At 34.1% G+C, this 22,539-nt stretch overlaps 1 protein-coding gene across 6 annotated transcripts in view; it reads right to left on the reverse strand.

Annotated features, from left to right (window-relative positions):
- The window catches only part of Snx14 (sorting nexin 14), an 88,187-nt gene that overhangs the window by 26,504 nt on the left and 39,144 nt on the right, over positions 1-22,539 (reverse strand). For all 6 annotated transcript variants that reach the window (XR_007348442.1, XM_048805039.1, XM_015499120.2 and 3 more), the window contains 5 exons: positions 20,566-20,698; positions 14,554-14,755; positions 11,108-11,191; positions 9,616-9,716; positions 7,798-7,909 (listed from right to left, as the gene is read on the reverse strand). Coding sequence is in view for 5 of the 6 variants with exons in the window: in XM_048805039.1 (XP_048660996.1) it covers positions 7,798-7,909; positions 9,616-9,716; positions 11,108-11,191; positions 14,554-14,755; positions 20,566-20,698 (632 nt within the window). In the remaining variant the exon portion in view is untranslated. The remainder of the gene's footprint in view (positions 1-7,797; positions 7,910-9,615; positions 9,717-11,107; positions 11,192-14,553; positions 14,756-20,565; positions 20,699-22,539) is intronic.

A 22,539-nucleotide genomic window follows, 5' to 3' on the forward strand; every position in this document is an offset into this window, starting at 1 on the left:
AAGGCCCTGGATTTGATCCCTAGCACCACACACACACACACACACACACACACACACACACACACAGAAAAAAACATGAATAGACACACAGGTCCTCTGAGTGCCTGAATAGGACCACCATTATTGGCACCTGCACAGGACTCCTGGCTGCCTACCCCAGTAGGAATCCCAGCCACTGCTCCCATGCAGGACACTCAGCCACTGCCCACGCGCAGGAATTCCTGCCGCCATTCCCATGTGTACTCCCATCTACCATAGTAGGTAGTCCTCCAGTCACCTCCATCTTGGGACACTGCAACCACAGCAACACTCCTCAACTCATGGTAGCCTGCACCTCAGGACAATGCACTGGGTCCGGAGTTAGCTACACGCCACAATACTACATGCCACAGAGCTGGATCTGAACTCTGAACACACTAATCAAGATCATAGCCTGACCTCACCCCACCAGACATCCCATCACTGAAAGCAGCTGCCTCCATCTTGAGACACATTTGTCACCATCTTTAGTTGGGGAAACTCCCAGCTTGGAACACCAGCTGGAGCTTAGAAGCAATATCAAGGTACCAAAAGTCCCCAACTCCCTGCTCTCCTGGCAGCCGCTAACCAGGCATAGTGCCTGTAGCTATGCTGCCCAGTTCACAAAACCCAGTCCAGAACCACCCAAGATAAAACGGCTCTCCCTGACAGGTCCACAGCCCCCAGAGCGCAGCCCACAAGACCTCCTGAGAAAAAGATTCCTGATTGGGAAGTAGAAAGGGAGGGGATGAGTGAGATACAGTTTAGTGACTAAATTGGAGACCAGGAATTGCAAGGTCTACAGAGGATATAAGGAGGTAAGACCAGGTACCCACATCACTGGAGCATGCCCCAAAGGAAATCCTTGAACTAACCCTTCCACCCTAATAACCTTCACCATCCTGAGTGTGGAAATACCAGCAAACAAGAGACAACCCCACCTATTGGATGAGAAAGGAAGCTGGAAAGATACTGATCCCCAACAAAAACAATCCTTGTATCTTTCTTCGAGATTTTTAATTTATTTATTTATTCTCTCTCTTTTCTCCTGGCCTCACATCCCCAACATTTGTGAAACGAAGCACTTTTCATGAATTAGGCTACTAAGAACTGGGATGTCTGAATAGTATATTACAGTGGTGTTGTATATCCTATTTTTACATTTTTTACTTTTCTTAATATTTATGTTTTTGTACTCTACTGTCTTTCCCAGTTACCTGTCTACTCAAAATCACTTTCTCTCTCTTCTCCTGCCTACTAACCAACTACTTTAGATTCCTCTTTCATACTTTCTAAGATCTAGTAATTCTATATCCTCACCTCCTATCCCCTCAACATCTCTACACCTCACACCCAGTTCTTTGTCCACCATCAGAAACTGTAGACCCTTTTGCAAACTTACTGTTTATACTGGAGATAATAACTGAACTTGCCAATTCTGTATATTGTGACAAAACTGTAAACATCTTAATAGCAGCTATTTGGTTTAAGGCTGTATATTATTTGTTTTGTAATCTGTTCACATTGTCTTCCCCCTTAAAGGAGAGGTATTGGAATCCTACAGGGACACCATAAGCCTATACAGTAAAAACTCGGATCTGCAGTGCTAGAAAGGCAGACACACGAACAACATGAAAAAACAAGGGAAGAAAGTGCCCCCAACAAAACAAGATACTACATTATTAGAATCCATGGCCAGCCAACAGAAGAAATTACAGAGAAGGAATTCAAGAAGTACATAATTAAAATGTTCTGTGAATTAAAGGATGATATAAGAGAGTGAGTAAAGGTAACAAAAGATCATTTCGATAAAGAGTTACATAAGCAAATACAGAAAGCAAAAGATTACTTCAATAAGGAGATAAAGTTTCTGGAAATGAAATAAATAAGAAATGAAATAAATAAGAAACCAAATTAAAAGCTCAATAGAAAGCATCACCAACAGATTAGATCACTTGCAAGACAGAACCTCAGACAATGAAGACAAAATATATAATCTTGAAAAGAATGTTGACCACACAGAGAAGATGGTAAGAAACTATGAGCAGAGTATTCAAGAATTATGGGATAACATAAAAAGACCATATTTAAGAATTATTGGGATAGAGAAATGCATAGAGTTCTAAACCAAAGGAATGAATAATCTAATCAATGAAATAATATCAGAAAATTTCCAAACATAAAGAATAAATTGGAAAATCAAATACAAAAGGCTTACAAGGCACCAAATGTACAAAACTACAACAGATCCACACCAAGGCACATTATAATGAAATGCCTAGCATACAGAACAAGAACAGAATTTTAAAAGACACAAAAGAAAGGAATCAGATTACATATAGTGGGAAACCAATTAGGATAGCTGCAGATTTTTGAACCCAGACCCTGAAAGCTAGAAGATCCTGGTACAACGTATACCAAGCTCTAAAAGAAAATGGATGCCAACTAAGAAGCTTATGTCCTGCAAAATTAAGCTTTAGATTTGATGGTGAAATAAAAACCTTCCATGATAAACAAAACTTAAAAGAACTTACAATTAGAAAGTCTGCACTAAAGAACATCCTTGGCAAAATATTCCAAGAAAAGGAAATGAAAAACAAGGATGAAAATCAGCAAAGGGAGGTATTACATTAAAGGAAATACTAACCAAAGGAGAAACAAAGTCAAGTTAATTACCAAAAATAAAAAAAAAAATATGACGGGGAATATAAATCATGTCTCAATAATAACCTTGAATGTTAATGGCCTAAACTCACCAATCAAAAGATACAGACTGGCAGACTGGATTTTTTTTTTTTTTTTTAAAAAGGACCCAACAATATGCTGCATTCAAGAGACTCATCTCATAGGAAAAGGTGTCCACAGACTGAAGGTGAAAGATTGGGAAAAAACATACCACTCACATGGACTGCAGAAACAAGCAGGGGTTTCCATCCTCATATCAAATAAAGCAGACTTCAACCAAAGTTAATAAAAGGGATAAAGAAAGACATTTGATACTGCTTAATGGAACCATACATAAAAAGCTATAACATTTATAAATATATATCCCCCAAACAATGGAGCATCTATGTTCATCAAACCAAACAAACTCTTTTCAAGTTCAGTAGTCCAATAGATCACAACACAATAATTCTGGGTGACTTTCACAGACTTCTTTCACCACTTAGTAAATATCCAAACAAAAGCTGAACAAAGAGGGACTGGGGTGATAGCTCAGTAGTAGAGCGCTTGCCTAGCACATATGAGGCCCTGAGTTCGAGCCTCAGCACCACATACAAATGAATAAATGGAATAAAGTTATTTAAAAAAAAAAAAGCTGAACAAAGAAACTATAGAAATCAATAACATAATCAATAACTTAGACTTAACATATAGAATATTTCATCCATCAATGAGTGAATACACTTTCTTCTCAGCAGCATATGGATCCTTTTCTAAAATAGACCACATATTATGTCACAAAGCAACTCTTAGCAAATACAAAAAAAAAAAAAAAAAAAAAAATACTACCCTGCATTCTATCAGCTCATAATAGAATGAAATTAGAAATCAATGATAAAATTAAAAAGAGAAGCTACTCCAACAAGTGGAGACTAAATATACTATTGAATGAACAATGGGTTGCAAAAGACATCAAAGAGATGATTAAAAATTCTCAGAGATAAATGAAAACACTGATACAACATATCGAAATCTCTGGGACACTATAAATGCAGTACTAAGAGGAAAGTTCATTGCATGAAGTTCATTCCTTAAGAAGAAGAAAAAGTCAAAATATAAATAACCTAACATTACATCTCAAAGCCCAAGAAAAGGAAGAAAAAATTAACACCAAAAGTAGAAGACAGGAAATAACTGAAATAACAAATTGAAAAAAAAAGAAATAATTTAAAAAACTGACAGAACAAAAAGTTGGTTCTTCGAAAAAATAAATAAAACTGATAAACCCTAAGTGATGCTAACGAAGAGGAGAAAGAAAGCTCAAGTTACTAAAATATGTGATGAAAAAGGAAATATCATGATAGACACTACAGAAATATAGAAGATAATTAGAAATCATTTTGAAAATTTGTACTCCAATAAAATACAAAATACTGAAGGCACCAACAAATTTCTAGAGTCATATGATTTGCCCTCACTGATCAGAATGATATACACAAGATAAATAGATCAATTTCAGGCAATGAAACAGAAGATGCCATCAGAAGCCTGCCAACCAAGAAAAGCCAAGGACCGGATGGATTTAAACAGCTGAGTTCTACAAAACCTTCCAAGAAGAACTAATACCAATACTTCTCAAAATATTTCAAGAAATAGAAAAAGAGGGAAAACTTCCAAACTCATTCTATGAGGCCAATATCACCCTGATTCCAAAACCAGACAAAGACACATCAAAGAGAGAAAACTTCAGACCAATACCTCTAAATAAACATAGATGCAAAAATTCTCAATAATTCTGGCAAACTGAATACAAAAACATATCAAAAAGATATTGCAACATGATCAAGTGGGATTCATCTCAGGGATGCAAGGTTGGTTCAACAATATTCAATAAATATTTCATCACATCAACAGACCTAAAGAATCATATGATCATTTCAATAGATGCAGAAAAAAACATTTGACAAAATACAGCACATTTTCATGTTCAAAACACTAGAAAAATTAGGGATAACAGAAACATATCTCAACATTGTAAAAGCTATCTATGCTAAGCCCCAGGCCAACATCATTCTAAATGGAGAAAAACTGAAAATATTCCCTCTAAAAACTGGAACAAGACACGGATGCCCTCTCTCACCACTTCTATTTAACATAGTTCTTGAAACTCCAGCCAGAGCAATTAGACAGACAAAAGAAATTAAAGAGATACAGAAAGGAAAGGGAGAATTCAAATTATCACTATTTGCTAACAATATGATTCTATATCTAGAAGATCCAAAAAATTCCACCAGAAAATTTCTAGAACTAACAAATGAATTTGGCAAAGTAACAGGATACAAAAATCAACACCTATAAATTCAAAGGTATTTCTGTACATCAGTGACAAATCCTTTGAAATAGAAACTAGGAAAACTACGTCATTTACAAGAATCTCAAATTAAACAAACAAACAAACAAAAACCCTTGGAAATCAATTTAACGAAAGAGGTGAAAGACCTCTACAATGAAAATTACAGAACACTGAAGAAATAAATTAAACAAGACCTTAGAAGATGGAAAGATCGCTCTTGTTCTTGGATAGGCAGAATTAATATTGTCAAAATGACCATACTACAAAAAGCACTATACAAATCTAATACAATTCCAATCAAAATCCTCATTCCTCATAGAAATAGAAAAAGCACTCATGAAATTCATCTGAAAAAATAAGAGACCCAGAATAGCTAAAGCAATCCTTAGCAAGAAGAGTGAAGTAGCTGTCATCACTGTACCAAACCTTAAACTATACTACAGAGCAACAGTAACAAAAACAGCATGGTATGGGCACCAAAATAGACTGGTAGACCACTGGTACAGATTAGAGGACACAGACAAACCCATATAAATACAGTTATCTCATATTAGACAAAGGTGCCAAAAACATATACTGGAGAAAGGATAGCCTCGTCAACAAATGGTGCTGGGAAAACTGGAAATCCATATGCAACAAAATGAAATTAAACCCCTATCTTTCACCATGCACAAAACTCAAATGCAGAAGAAGCATATGACAAAATACAATACCCCTTCATGTTCAAAACACTTCATGTTCCAACAAAGTAGATCAAGGACCTAGAATTAAACCAGAGACCCTAAGCCTAACAGAGGAAAAAGTAGGACCAAATCTTTATCATGTTGGATTAGGCCCTGACTTCCTTATAGTCTCCTATAGTACAAAAAATAAAGAATCAATAAATGGGATGGATTTAAAGCTTCTTTTCAGCAAAGGAAACAATCAGTGAGATGAATAGAGAGCACACAGAATGGGAACAAATTTTTACCACACGCACATCAGATAGAGCACTAATCTCTAGGATATAAAAAGAATTCAAAAATCTTAACACCAAAAAACCCCCAAATAACCCAATCAATAAATGGGCCAAGGAACTGAACAGACATGTCTCAGGATATACAATCAATCAACAAATATATGAAAAAATGTTCAATATCTTTAGCAATTAGAGAAATGCAAATCAAAACTACTCTAAGATTTTCTCTCACTCCAGTCAGAATGGCAACTATTAAGAATACAAACAACAATAAGTGTTGGTGAGGATGTGGGGAGAAAGGCACACTCATACATTGCTGGTGGGACTGCAAATTGGTGCAGCCAATATGGAAAGCAGTATGAAGACTCCTTGGAAAACTGGGAATGGAACCACCATTTGACCCAGCTATCCCACTCCTCAGTTTATACCCAAAGAACTTAAAAACAGCATACTACAGGGACGTAGCAACATCAATGTTTATAGCAGCACAATTCATAATAGCTAAACTGTGGAGCTAATCTAAATCATATAAAATAATAAATAAAATATGGTATATACACAATGGAATATTACTCAGCATTAAAAGAGAATAAAATCATGGCATTCGCAGGTAAATGGATGGAGTTGGAGAATATAATGCTAAATGAAGTAAGCCAATCCCAAAAAAACAAATGTCAAACGTTTTATCTGATATGAGGATGCTGATCCATAATGGGGATGGGGATGGGGAATATGGGAGGAATGGAGGAACTTTAGATAGAGCAAAGGGGAGGGAAGGGAAAGGAGGGGGCACAGGAGTAGGAAAGACGGTAGAATGAGATGGACATCATTACCCCCAAGTACATGAATGAAGACATGAATGGTGTGACTCTACTTTGTGTACAGAGACATGAAAAATTGTGTTCTATATGTGTATTATGAATGGAAACGCATTCTGCTGTCATATATAACAAATTAGAATAAATAAATTTAAAAAAATTAATGGATAGAAGTTCTGTATAATAAGACTTGCTAGAATTCATTAAGATTAATAAATTTAACTTACTTATACAACACTTATCTGAATTACTACTACAAGTTACTCACAGAAAATTAGGCTTTAAGGAATATTAATAATGCTTTAAAATACATAATAAGGAAAGACATGATAAAATTTAAAAGATAAAGGAAAAAGCCACCAAGTCTTAAACTATGTAAAATGTCAAGAGATTGTCTTTTTCAAGATATTTCATGAAAAGTTTCAAATACCACAGCCATTCACCGAAAATATACTAAAGACACATTCATATACGCTGAAAGTAGCATCTCAACTTTTCATAAAGTCATGTGTCACTTAACAAAACAGGTGCATTCTGAGAAATGTGTTGGTAGGTGATTTGTTGTTGTTGAACATCTCAGAGTGCACTTCCACAAACTAAGACAGCTATAAAGTCACTAGACAATATCATCTTACAGGACCAACATCATATGTGCAGCCTTATCACTGAGTAAAACATTGTTATACAGCATATGACTTCATTTAAACTTAGAAAACAAAGGCAAAAATACATTGGCTAATAAAAATTTTTTGTGATGAAACATATAGTTAGAAAAAAAGACTGTTTCAATACTAACTAACAAAACAGACAGATTAAAGTCCTAATCAGAAATTCACCTCTAACTACAAAATTAAAGACAATGAAATTCACAGGTCATACCATATAAACTAATTTGCAAAATTAATCTAAAAATATTGATTCTTTTCTATTAGTCTAAAAATATTGATTCTTTTCTTTGCAGTTTATGTTTCTTTCAACTGACTTACCAAGATTTACATCTGGTAGTATCTTATCGAGAAATTGTGTTTCCCCACCATTAGGGGAGAGAAAGTCTGCCAGAAGTTGACTATTGCTCAGTTCCGGATGCTGCAAAAGTTTCTTAAATAAGCAAAATGAACAAAAAAGAAAAAAAGGAAAAGACCAGATGAGAAATCTAGAAGGGCATCAAAGGTGTATTGAAATGATTTTTAAAATACAAAAAACAACTTTAAAATCACTAAAAGCAATTTTATATTCAAATAGTAACAAAATAACTATTTATAGAGGGAATAGTATAGCAGAGTAGATAAGATCTCAGCCCTATTGTCAGACACATAACAGACTCTTCTATTTGCTATCTAGATGACCCTAGAAAAGTTCCTATGATGTTGTCCAAGAGTCAAGCTTCCTTAATTGTAAAATGGGAATAACAAGATGACTTACTTTATATTCTTGTTATATAAAGTATTTAACACAGTATCTGATACACAAGAAGTAAGATTAAATATTAGTTAATATTATTTCTCAGATTCTCAACTATACAGTGAATGCTACAATTTCACACAACTTCCTTGGTAATTAAAAGAAGTCAGCATAAAGGGTTTTCAAGAAAACTATGTGGAAATGTTAAAAAAAAAAAAAAAAAAAAAACTTGGAAATATGTAGTATGTTCTTGCAGCATTATTTTCTATCAAGATAAACTGACTTTCTAAAGCCAGAAATAACCCAGTCTTACCTAATATTCAGTTTTGCAACTATAAAACAGCTACAAAACTTCATGAGCAGAAATCTACATAAACAAAATACCAATACAGCAAACTCTTTACCTCAGATCTTTTTACCAGAAAATATTTCTTCTAGAATGAGGCACTTAAATGGTTCAAATAATGGAAAAACACATTCTGCTGTATCCAAACATCCTTGCAACAATTAATAGCTATTTTATATTTCACTATTAACACAACCAAAAAATTATACAGAAAATACTTTGAGTTGAAAGAAGTTAAAATACGAGAAATAAAATGAAGATAATATACCATTGAAAACTTTTTACTTAAAAATATTTTCTTTTAGTTAGAAGGTAAGACAATTTAACTAATCTAGTACTTAAGAAAAATGATAAATGATATCCCATGCCCATATAACAGACACCTTTTTTAAACCAATAAAAATTGGTTTTACGATCTGGATCAAAGAAATATGACAATTAATTTTGGAGAACCAGCTATCTCAAAATCAAAAACTTTTAAGCTAACCATACCACCCACTAAAATAATATCCCAAGTACACTGCCATACAATATATACACACAAGAAAAAAGGGACTCAAGTAGTGAATGGCAGAGGAAATTGAATAAACATGTATAAGCTGCAAAAACAAAGGGACTAAGGAATAAAATGGCAAGGAAGATTACAAAATTCAGAAAGCACTACACACAAACTCAAACAGAATATATAATAAAAAAAACTACTCAGTATTCTTAGAATGCACTTACTCTTTTAAAACAAAATTTTTTCTTTCTATTTTTAAACTTTCCATACCATGTTTTAATTAGTTTAAAACTTAAGATTTGTCCTCTTGAAGAAAATATCTGGTATTTAATTGGTCATTCATTTTAAAAAAATCAATTAAAAAAAAAGTATATACTCTTGGCAAAAATTCATTTTAAAATCCACATGGAAAAAATTTTTAAATAAAGGAATTTTTTAACTTTACATGGACAGGTATTTGTTGAACAAAACATGTATGTACAAGAAAAAAAGAGACAATTAGAGAATGTTATGATTAGCAATGTCTTAAGTTGAATAATACAGTTGGTGCTATACCTGGAGATATTCCTGAAACTCTTCTCTCTTTGACTTTAAGAATTCATAATTTTTGGGGCCAATGATCCTCTTGGAAGGAAGCTGGGCATCAGGAAATGTGCCTGAAATTTGTACATATTAAAGTTCTTATTCTGTTCTACTATTATTTAAAAAATTTAAAAAGTTTACTAGGGCAAATTTAGATTCACAACATTGCCTTGCAGAGGTGTGACACTGTCTTTTAAATAATCTTCACAAAATCAGAAAATTTCAAGTGAGAAGTCCAGACCAAAGAACTTGAGTCTATGGATATTTGAATATCACTTTCTAGTAACCACCACTTTTCATTGACAATGAATTTTTAGTCTATACTGGTAAAAGTAACCATGAGATTATTTGGAAATTGGTAGAATTCTAGTAGACAAAATCTCACAAAAGAAATCTCTCTCGTGGGGAAAAACAAACTGGGGGCATTTTGCCAATGTTACATAAGCTTAAAAACAAAATTTAAAAGCCATGGATGTGCTTTCTTAAATAGAGACAACTTCAGAAATTTAAGTAACGAAAAGTAACAATTATGTTGGGAATCCAGCCAGTTTTGAATGATTCAGGAGCTTAAAGTACAGAGATTAATGACCTTCTCACAGTCTTAAACAAAAAAGAAAAGTTCTCAGAGAAAGAATAGACAAGAATGAGAGAAAACAGAAAGCCATTTGAAGACAGGAACAAACTCAAAATCTGCGCAAAAACTATGGGGTGGGACTTTGTATTCTTTATATTCCTATGATAATCACCTAACCATGGGCTTTGTTCCTCTAGGAGGATTAAAAAAAGGTCCCTTGCCCTTCTCAATTCAGAACCAATCTGAATTAGGATATATATCAAGGCACACTTCCCAAAGCTTTTCTAAAATAAAAAAAAAAGTTTAAGAACACAAACTCACCAAGCCATGTACAAAATGAAATATTGAAATATTCTTAAATATATCCTAATATTAACTGAAATAAATAGGTAAGAGTAAGGCCAAAAAGGAAAAATGCTTGTTGCCTTTTCCAACTGATCTAACCATAAAAGGGGGGAAAATATATATATATAAATTTTGTTTCCTCATCTAAATTTAAGAGATAAATCAGAACATTTCCCAGAATTCATAGCAAATATGTTTACTAGGAAGATGGTAGTAAAAAGGAAAGTAACTCTGAAATTCTCTGCTACATCAAGAGAAACAAAAGAAAAATACTGGATAGAGGATCTATCCTAAAGTATGAATAACAATAATCTTTTTTAAAATTTAATTTTGTTATTAAAAATGTAGTCAATGTGCATTGCAAAAAAATGTAAATAAACAAAAAAAAGATAAAAACAGTATATTCCTATTGCCAATAAAAGTGTATACAACTGTTACTGTTTCTTTGGCATCACTGCTTAAAATAAATTTAAAAAAATAATCTGGTACAACAGCTTTTAAGAAAGCTAATGCTATAAAGTTTTACATAAAAAAAGATCAACCAACCATGAAATTCTGTTAGCTTTGATTCAAGTACATAGAATTCAAGGTATCTTCTGTAGACAGACCAATGTTCAGGCTCATGCCCAACTGTAAAATGAATACATACCAAATTAAAAATAATATTATAACCTACTACTAAAAGGATGCAGAATTTAAAACATTAAAAGCATAAGACATTATTTCATGGTCTTAATAATTTATTATCTTGTGCACTGTATTAATATATTTAATCCTGTATTTTAATTGCACAAGAACCTAGAAGATACTGATAAATTTTATCTATGCAGTTATTTCAAACAAATATACTTTTTCTACAATAGAATCACAGAGCTGGTAGAAACTTTAAAAAATTATGCAATTATTATTCGGGGGTGTACTGAGGATTGAATTCAGGGGCACTCAACCACTGAGCCACATCCCCAGATCTATTTTGTATTTTATTTAGAGATAGAGTCTCACTGAGTTGCCTAATACCTCATCATTGCTGAGGCTGGCTTTGAACTCGTGATCCTCCTGCCTCAAGCTTCCCAAGCCGCTGGGATTACAGGTGTTCACCACTGTGCCTGGCATGTAATTATTATTTTTAAAATGTCATAAAACTATGTATTTCATTTTGTATCAATCTAGGGTCTCTCAAAATTATCAAAATTTACCAAATTGTCCTGACCTAATAATGTAATATAGAGCAGCACTACCCAACAGGACATTGCAATTATGTAGACATTTTATATATCTGCACTAAATACTGTTGCCACTGAGCAATTGTTCATGCAGCTAGTGCAACTAAGGGACAAAAAACTTAACATAATTTAATTTTAATTGTCAAATGTGGCCAGTGACAACCAAACTGGCACAAAGTAATTGTTTAAATAAAGAGCCATGTTGGGCATAGGGGCACACTCCTGTAATCCCGGTGGCTTGGGAAGGTAAGGCACAAGTATCACAACTTCAAAGCCAACCTCGGCAATGCTGCAAGGCCCTAAGTATCTTGGCGAGATCCAGTTTCCAAATTAAAAATAAAAAGGGCTGCGGATGTGGTTCAGTGGCTAAGCACCCCTTGGTTTAATCCCTGGTACAAAAAAGTGGGGGGTGGGGGCAGGTCACATTACATATTCTTATCCAGTCCCCCATTTACTATGTGGCCTTTAATAACTTAATCTCACTGTACCTTAGTTTGCTTAGATGTAGAATAATTGTGCCTATCATATAAAAAAATAACCTATATAAAGCACTTTTGTACATACATAGCACAAAATCAGCAATCCCCAAAATGTTAATTACTATGGTTAACAGCAGCTTATGTCATTCTAGCACACATCTGAGAATGCAACGGATCATATCAGCCAAAAGCAGAGTAACTCCAAACAATATTTCCATTAAAAAAAAAAAAATCTGATTTAGCCACAACCTATAAAGCAAATCCTGGTTTTCGTCTTTAACAGTGGTCTTAAAACATCTATGTACATTTAGTTTTGGTCTTTAAAATTCTAACAATGCTATTTTACTACACATATAAAGTTCATGTGGTAAACAACATCCTTTTTTTCTCCCTTACAAGCCATGGTTTTCTAAGAGCAGATTACATTAATAGTAGAATTCTACAGTGCAGACAAAAATTATCTTATAGAATATAAGATTAAAAATTCTTTTAGTTTGAATTTCATGTTTCAATTTTTAAGCTAGACCTTTTAAAATAAATCACCAACCAATGTTTTCTCTTCCATGTAGAAGCTAGAACAAAATAAAAAAGATGGTGGAGAAGAGATTATCAAATATCATAAGTATATAGGGGAAAATCAGTGGAATAGAAAAAGGAAATCAAGAAGGAAGGGGAGAACAAAGGGAATGAATTTAACAAAATCATGTTAAATACATATGTAAATGTGCCATGGGAAATTTCACTTTTTTGTATATGTAGAAAGTACCAATCAAATATAAATAAATAAACATGCACAAGGAAGATCAATAGAGTAAAGAGAATAGGGGGAGGAGGACAGGGAAAGGAAAGGAAGGGAAGAAAGGATTAAAATCAAATTCCATGCATACATGAATTTGTCAAAATAAATCAAACTATTATGTATAACTATAATACTCTATTAAAAATAATAAAATAAAGCACCAAAATTAAAGATGGTTGTCCAACAGGCAAAAACAAAAGTATATTCCCAAACAATACTAAGTTTAAAATTGAAATCAGACTGGGATAGATAATGGTTTGGCTATATACTATTAGTATGTCAAGAGAGCAGCAACTAGCAAGCTGCAGAGCTACTGAAACACAATCATAAAGCACCCTCAGACCTGGATAGAACAAGACCTGTCTAGTACATAGTTAGAACAGGAGAAACCACAGCTAACTGCTCTGGGCAATCTTCTTCCCTATTCCTATGCCTTATGTACTTGAAGTAGGACTAGTTTCTGAGAAAAATCAGAAAACCTAATGCTTTTTGAAAAATAAATAAAGGAAATAATTAGCACTAACCTTTACACTACCACTTGGTTACTACTCTAAAAAACATTTCCAAACATTATCACCTTTTCCCCCTTCCTTCCTCACAGATAGTTTCTTCCACTTGAGGATAACATTATTTTTCTGTGTATCATTTCCAACACATGTAGGACTTTGATTGTGCTTTTTCTTACACTAACTGCCCTGCCAGAGTACTGTTTATCCTGCCATGGATGCTGTTTAATCCCTGTCTCTATTGTAGTCCACACATGAAACAACCAAAACAAAAAACATGAGGACAATTTGTTAAGCTGTTTTGATTGTATTGTTATTGATTCTAATTAGCCCATAACAATGGGGGAAGGGAAATGCTCTTTCAATTAAACTGTTATAATAACTAATCCAGTTTTGAATGCATTAACAACAATTAAATATGTATAATAACTAATGATGGGGCCTGGAGTTGTAGCTCGTTTGCATCATACATGTGAGACAGTAGGTTTGATTCCCAGCACCACATATGAATAAGCAAATAAAATAAAGGTCCATCAACAACTAAAAAATATTTTTAAAACAAATAAATAATAATTAATGATGGCAACAAAACCATTAAAGGAATATCCCATAAAATGCCCTGATGGATTGTGAGGTATCTCTAAAGGATCTACTCAACAATGTTGGTTGAATTAATTAATTAACCTAATAACCTAAGAAATACTAAGCTTTCATTCAAGTTTCTGTTCTGGACAGTAATCTTTTAAATATGTGATTATATTCAATTATTTTTTTAAATTTGTTTTAGTTATTGGTGGATATAATATCTTTCTTTATTTATTTTTATGTAGTGCTGAGGATTAAACCCAGTGCCTCACACATACTAAGCAAGTGCTCTACCACTGAGCTACAATCCCAGCCCCGATATTCAATTATCATATATTGTGAAATGTTTCTCACACCTGATAAAGATGTCTTTAAGAAATGTATTCATAAACCTTCCTACCTGCTCTTCTATCATTTCTTTCAACATCAATACAAAACACAGGAATTCTCTCCTTTTTCTCCTTCCTTTCAGAGGAGGGGTCCTCAAAAAAGTCTACATATGGAATGCTAATTTTCCAAGCCGCAAGATTTCGGGGAGTATTAGGTGTGCTCACAGCTTCTACTGGAGAATCATCTTCCATTACAACAATACCCTCTTCAATCTGGAAAAAAATCACCATGAATTTAATATTTCCACTACCTTTAGAACTACACAGCATATTAGATATAACTATAAAGTAATAGGCCCATAACAATTTGATACATTGTAATACTTGGGAAATTAGGTGACAAAGAATTTTCTACTGAAAAAGTAAAAATAAAAGTTAAAAGTTACTAGCATCAACTCCATGTCTGGTTACACTGCCTTTAATGAAATATTATAGAAAATGAATAGACATTTCAGAGATTATGGAAAAATACTAATAATACACAGATGTAAAAAGCATCTGAGTAAAGAGGGTAAAAAAGTGCTCAACCCTGGTGATAAGAAATAAAAATTTAATGTACTGGTATTTTTCACTTAAAATGTAAAATTCTATAAATAGCAACTGATGGAGACAGCGCAGATAAACTACAGATGAATTGGAAATGTGAAATACTTCTGGTTATAAGCATAACAGCATCGCCCTCCTGGAAAGCGTTTTAATGATGTCTCCATAAAAAACTACAAAACAGTTCTAAACAGTAATCCTATTCCTGAGTATTCTAATGACAATATTTACTTGAAATATTTTTGTTAAAAAACAGTGGAAAGGGCACAAGCAAAAATATATTCTCTGCATCATTAAGTAACAAATAATCAGATTAAAAGGTCTGCAAGGACACACCTCTATAAAACTGATTGTTTTTCATCTCATTTTTAAACTTTTAATAGTATAACTGTTTAAAATAATATTTTTGAATATCTAAAATTAAAATAGCAATTATTTTTAAAGAAGAAAACCACATGTTCTAGAAATACACATACAGAAAGAAGGAAAGAAACCTTGTCTAATTCTTTAACTTGGAAGAGACCCTTTGAATCTGACAAATGATAAGTCTGTTTACCTTGAAATCTTTTACTCATGTTTAAGTGAGCAAACTATTACAGATAAAATACATTCATCTTAAACACACTCCTTTTAAGGCACCAAATCAAAGGTTGTAGTACTTAAGAGAATTCTGAACAACCTAGTCAGAGAAAACTAGGAATAAGGAAAATTTTATTTCCAGAATTCTAGCATATCACCTTCACTTTTCATTCTTTCTTTCTATACCTGACACCCTACTCTCTTCTAAGAAAATTATTTCCTTCCTCACAAAGTCCCTTCTCTTTTTTCTGTTCTTGTACTAAACTGTCTTTCAAAAATTCCTAATAAAACTATTACTATTACCAAATAAAACTATTATACTCTTTTTTGGTGGAGTGGGGGAGTTTATTGGAGATCAAACCCGAGGATACTTTATTACTGAGCCACATCCCCAGACCCTTCTACTTTTTGAGAAAGGGTCTCGCTAAATTGCTTAAGACCTCAGTAAATTGCTGAGGTGGGCCTTGAACTTGTGATCCTCCTGCCTCAGTCTCCTGAGTCACTGGGATTACAGATATGTGCCACCACACCCAATGGTAGGACTTTTGGGGGACAAGGTAATTTCCTCATAATATTCTCATAATATTGAAAGAAAAACAGAGTATGTGTGAGGGAAATGTCTGCCCCCCATCCTCCCTGCTTGGAAGCTGAGCTCAAAGGAACATTTTGCATGGTTATTCTTTTTTTTGTTTGTTTGTTAATGAACCTGGCATCTGAATAAAGAGGGTAAAAAAGATCACAGAATGATAAGAAGTTTAACAAACTTATTAAAGCCAAAAATGGGATATTCTTAAATGAAAAAAAAAAAAAAAAACATTCCTCAAAATCAATCTAAAAAAGATGGGGAAGCAAAATTCTTATCAATATACAAATATTAATGAATGACAAAGGACAAAGCTTTACAATTTCCTTTTAACATTTAAATGGTGTTTATACCAACACAGTCCAGTGAAAAATCCTTGGGCAATATTTCTGTGAATTTTCAAGACTTCTCTTAATCTTATTTAAAAGTAAATAATTAGCCAAGTGTGGTGGGGCCTGCTTGTAATTCCAATTACTTAGGAGGCTGAGGCAGGAGGATCACAAGTTCAAGGCTAGCCTGGGCACCTTAGCAAGATACTTTCTTAAAATAAAATATAAAAATGCAGCTTAGTGGTGGAGCACCACTGGGTTAATCCCCAGTATATATCAGTGAATCAATCAATAGAAATAAGTATTCTGTAACCAAAATGTTAATAAAAGGAGACCAAGTGCTTTTGTTTACAAATAGATCCTCTCTACTAAAAGGACAGGGAATAAAGAAGGCAGAGATGAAAGGCTAGGTGACATCCCCCTACTTCCTTAAATGTTAACATTCCTTATCTTTTCCTCTATGAACATAACTACCAACTAATTAATGAGCATATTAACTTCTAGTAGTTTATCTGTAAATCAGTTCTGAAATTGGACAGAAATGTATCTTCAGGAAGATAAAATCTTATATACTGAGCTGTGGTTCCCAGGCCAGTATATACATGACTTAATCCATAATTAACATCTATATAATTATGAGAATTGATAGTATTATAATATTATATAGTATTTAACAGTGCTTACTATGTGCAAGACACCATTCTCAGTATTTCATATATATTACTTGCTTGGTTCTCCTCACAATACCCCTATATAAGACAGATAGAATTATTCCCTTTTACACATGAGGAAATAAATTAGAATAAAATTACACAACTTGCCCAAGATCAAATAGCAGATAGGCATTAATGCCAAGTGATCAGATCATCAAGTTCTAAAAGATAATGTCTCCCAGGTCCCAATTTCAAATCACAAACCACAAACCACTTTATCTCTGGCAGGAAGACTGGCAACTTCCCTTTCCTCTCTACTTCCTAAACAAGAAAAGAGAATTCCTCAAAGCCCCATAGCTTCAAACTACCACAGTGTCTTCTAAACCCTGAACGTCACTATATCCATCTGTGTAAGCTTCCTTCCACCCCCGTGTTTTCTTTTGATGGTATTAGAGACTAATTTGTTTGCTTCTCCTATTTTCTGTTATTACTATACTTCCAATCAAAACTTTCCAGCCAGGCATGTTGGCGCATGCCTGTAATCCCAGTGGCTCAGGAGGCTGAGGCAGGAGGATCATGAGTTCAAAAACAGCCTCAGAAAAAGCGAGGTGCTAAGCAACTAAGTGAGACCCTGTCTCTAAATAAAATTCAAAGTGGGCTGGGGATGTGGTTCAGTGGTCAAGTGCCCCTGAGTTCAATCCCCAGTACCAAACAAAACAAAACTTTCCTTCTTCCTTAGATCACTACAAAACATAACAAATTCACTGTTTTTTAAAGATATCCTATTTCTTTTTTTTTTTTATTAATTACACATGACAGTACAATGATCTTGACAATTCGTACATTTGAATCAAATGGGGTATAATTTCTCATTTTTCTGATTGTACAGGTTGCAGAATCACATTGGTCATACATTCACCTATATACATACAGCAATAATAATGTCTATTTTATTCTGCTGCCCTTCCTATTCCCCCTTCCCCTCCCCTCCCCTCCCATCACATCTCTCTACCCAATCTAATGTGACACACTTTTTTTTTTCTCTCCTCACAACATCATACATGTATTCTGTATAACGATGAGGGTCTCCTTCCATCTTCCGTGCAATTCCCCTTCTCCCTCCTTTTCCCTCCCACCTCTCTTCCCTATTTAGTGGTAATCTTCTTATGTTCTTCCTCCCTATCCCATTTTGAGTCACCCCCCTTATATCAGAGAAGACATTCAACATTTGTTTCTAAAGCAAAATCATATCTTGTATTTCAAGCAATTGGGAGGGCAAAGAATAAAAAGTACAACTTCCACAAAATTGTTTTGAAAGTTCACAATAACATACGGAAATCCTTTTGTCATAATATTAGTGGGGATAAAGCAGGATTACAAGATGTGTGTGGTGTGTGTGTGTGTGTGTGTGTGTGTGGTGTGTGTGTGTGTGTGTGTGGTTCTATAGATATATGCTTTATATGTTATAGGTATATGTTAGTCGAGTCTACAGGGGTAGGAAGGTAGGTAGGTAGGTAGGTATTTTTTAGAAAAGAAAATCACCAAAATGTTAACAGAAGTGTCTATTGAGTGGCAAAAGTACTAATGCTATTTAAAATTTCTATACTTTTCTACACTACAAATTGAAGAGGCTGGGAATATAGATCAGTGTGGTATAGCATTTGTCTAGCATGTGCAAGGCCTTGGTTTGGATCCCTAGCATTACAAAAAGGAAAAGAGAGACTGATAAAAAGACTATAATGTGTTTAAAATCAGAAAACATAGAATTATTTTTTAAAATACTCCTTTTATTGGTCTACTATCTTCCTTACACCCATACTTCTAAGGAAAAACAAGGGCCTAAACAGAGAAAATGCTGGATTTAGATTATTTAGAAAAGGAAACAAATGGGCTTAAGTAAAACTTTCTTCCATTTAAATTATTATGCAGAATTAGTGAACCTCCATAAAAATTCATAATGTAGTGAAACAGAGGTTGAAAGGAAGGGGTAAAAGACAAAAACATTGTGTTTACTTCTGTCCCCTACTCCTCCTTCTTCATCCCTATTATATCCAGTTTAGTGAATTTCTTTCTTTCTCTTTTTAATGGATGCAAAATTATAATTATACATAATAATGGTATTCATTGTTTCATGTGGGTTAGCAAATTTCTTAAGAACAAGATCTATGCCTTAATCATCTTTGTATCCCTAGTCATTAAAAATCTAAATATGAATCTAAGCTCTCTGTTCACTGAAGATTTGTTAAGTGATGAAAAGTACAAATGAGATAAAATATCTACCTTTATGGGACTACTATCTGGTAGGGGAGACAACTGTAAACATATAATTTCAATTAATATATGGCACATACTTTAATGTATGATAATAGGGGCACAAAAGCACAAAAAAATAAATTCTGTCATTTGCAGCAACAATGGATGTAACTGGAGGACACTATGTTAAGTGAAATACATTAGGTACAGAAAAACAAATACGCATGTTCTCACCCAAACTAAAGAAAGTAGAAGCTTAAAAGTTAATCTCAAAGAAGCAGGAAATAGAATAGTGGTGACCAGAGTCTAGGAAGGGTGTAAGGATGGAAAAGATGGATAGAGAGAGGATGATAATAGGAACAGGGAAGCAGTTAAATAGCAGAAATGACTTTTAATGTTTTCTAGCATGGGAGAATAATCATATTAACAATAATAGATTATTTCAAAATAATTAGTAGAGAGAATTTTAAATGTTTCCAAGAACAAAGAAATAATGTCTGAGGTGATAGATATGCCAATTTCCCTCATCTGATCATTATATATTGCTGGGGTAATGCCAAAGCTGCTTGTGCACAGACCACAGCTGAAGTTCAAGAAATTAGGGAATCTGGGGCTGGGGTTGTGGCTAAGTGGTAGAGTATTCGCCTAGCATGTACAAGTCACTGGGTTCGATCCTCAGCACCACATAAAAATAAATAAATAAAATAAAGGTATTTTATCCAACTGCAACTAAAAAATGAGTCTTTAAAAAAAAAAGAAATTAGGGCATCTATGAACAATGTTTATTCCTGGAACATATGGCTTTTAAGAACATCAGGATTGAAGTAAAAGCCTAATTAAAAGATAGTAAACCATTTAACTACCAGAAGTATCTTAGCTTAAAAAAAACCATTCTATCTTACTAATAAATTAATTCTTCAAAATTTAAAAAAGTGATACCAGTACCATGAAACTATAAACTAATCAAAGAATACAGAATATAAAAAAAATCAGAAGTTAGAGGATAAGTTAGCATATCCCGTTTTTTATGCTATAGTATATATTTGAAGTTATACATAAATCAAATTGAAGATTTTTACTTACAAAGTCATCTTCCCCTTCAGCCAAACCATAATTAGGCAACATAGCTCCCTCCATTGCGGTGCTCTTGAATACGCCTTTAATTTTGCTGCCTATTCTGCTGATTCCAAATGATTCCCCTCTCTTCTGTGTGCTTCTAAATATTAAAGAGGAATACATCAGATACAGAGCAAATTATCACAGACTAGTTTATTATAAACAACACTAAAGAAAAAAATAATTTTGAAAATGGCAAATTGAATGTAGCTAACATTAATTTTTCAAGTTTTCAATCAGAGATTAAATCTGAACATCTCAGAAGCCAAAACAGAATTTAAAGCTTAAATTTGTAATATGAATTAATGAGACAAAATCTTCTAGTTAGCTACTGCTAACTTCAAAACATTAACTGAACTAAAATTTTTAAGATGAGAGCCCCCTAGTGGTATACAGTTCTTAATGTCATATATATGAAATAACAGATATTAAAACATGTTGAGATCAATGTTCAAATTATGTCTTTTTAAAATTACTTTTTGGATTGAACCCAGTGGCATGCTACCACTGAGTTACATCCCAAGCCCTCCTTATTTTTTATTTTGAGATAGGGCCTCTCTAAATTGTTGAGACTGGCCTCAACTTGTGACCCTCCTGCTTCCCTCTGCCTCCCCAAGTCACTGGGATTACATGTTTGTGTCACCATGCCCAGCTAAGACCAATGTTCAAAATATAACATTCATTTACAATAAATGAACTGATAAGATAACAATGCAATAATGAAGATCTAAACCTATAACTTTCTTGGTACTTCATTTTAAATGAAACTTAACAAAAAAAATTATCCTTTATGACTGACAAATAACCAAGCAAAATTTAACTTTATAATCATGTAAATATTCAAAAAAAGAATGAGATAAATGCATCTTATTTAACTTTAAAGTAATTTTATTAAAAAAAGAAAACACCAAAAGGAAGGTTTAACAAGGAGGATATGAGCAAATGTAGCCCAAGGAAGCAACCTACTGTGTTATAAATATTAAATATTGATTTCACAATGCAAAAATAATTTCAAAAAACAAGAGTAGATGGAAAAAAAGAAGTTAAAAGCAGCAAAAATTTCTTCCATTTGAGCTGTGTTTCAAGTAAACAAAACCATAACTTTTATTCAATTTAAAACTCATTCTCAGCATATAATACTATTACCCTTACAACAGATACCCAAATAAAAATGACTATTTTAAAATCTAACCAAGTTTGTTTAAAATGCTTAAGTTATTAGACAGCTATTACTCCCAAAGCAAAACTTATCAGCTCAAATAATGCAACAATTAGAGAAATAAAAGCAAAACTGAGAGAGACAGGAAGATGGCGGCGAGGGGAGTGCATTGCCCCCGTGTGCTGCTTCACTGTGTGGGAGTATGACAAGTCAGGACGGCTAAAGGCTATCTTGTTAGGAATTTCCAGCAATAGTGGGGTGCTCCGGAACCTGGAGGAAGGATTTCCATCGCACGAGGATCGGCTACGGGGACTCAAACGCGAGAGGTTTGTCGCACGGAGGGTAACACTGCTTATTCAGCAAATCGCCCCGCGGCTAGAGTCTGCAGCGCGCGCTGGGAAACGAGGAGATAGCGACGCAGGGATACAGCACTGCAGTTTCTGCCAGCCGTGCAAGCACCGTACTCAGGGCTGAATTCTGGGTTCGAGACGGGGGAAGGAAGCGGTCCATCTCGGTTATCCACACCGGTCAGACCACAGAGGAGGCCAGCAGCCACCATGTTGGAAAGCTGACGTCACCATCCCTGTTTTCGACTGACCGCAGCTCATTCAGCCATAGAACAGGTAATTTCAGGCTGCCATTCACCTGCGGCTTGCAGACAGATTGCTAGGGTTCAGTGCCTGGGGGCTTCTTAGAACCTGATCTTATCGGAGCGAACACCGAGCGCGGGGCGGCCGAGTTCCGGCTCCCGGAACCGCCGTGGCCCAGGGCTGGGGAGCCTG

This window comes from Marmota marmota, unplaced genomic scaffold (assembly GCF_001458135.2).
Source record: "Marmota marmota marmota unplaced genomic scaffold, marMar, whole genome shotgun sequence".
Taxonomy (NCBI): domain Eukaryota; kingdom Metazoa; phylum Chordata; class Mammalia; order Rodentia; family Sciuridae; genus Marmota; species Marmota marmota.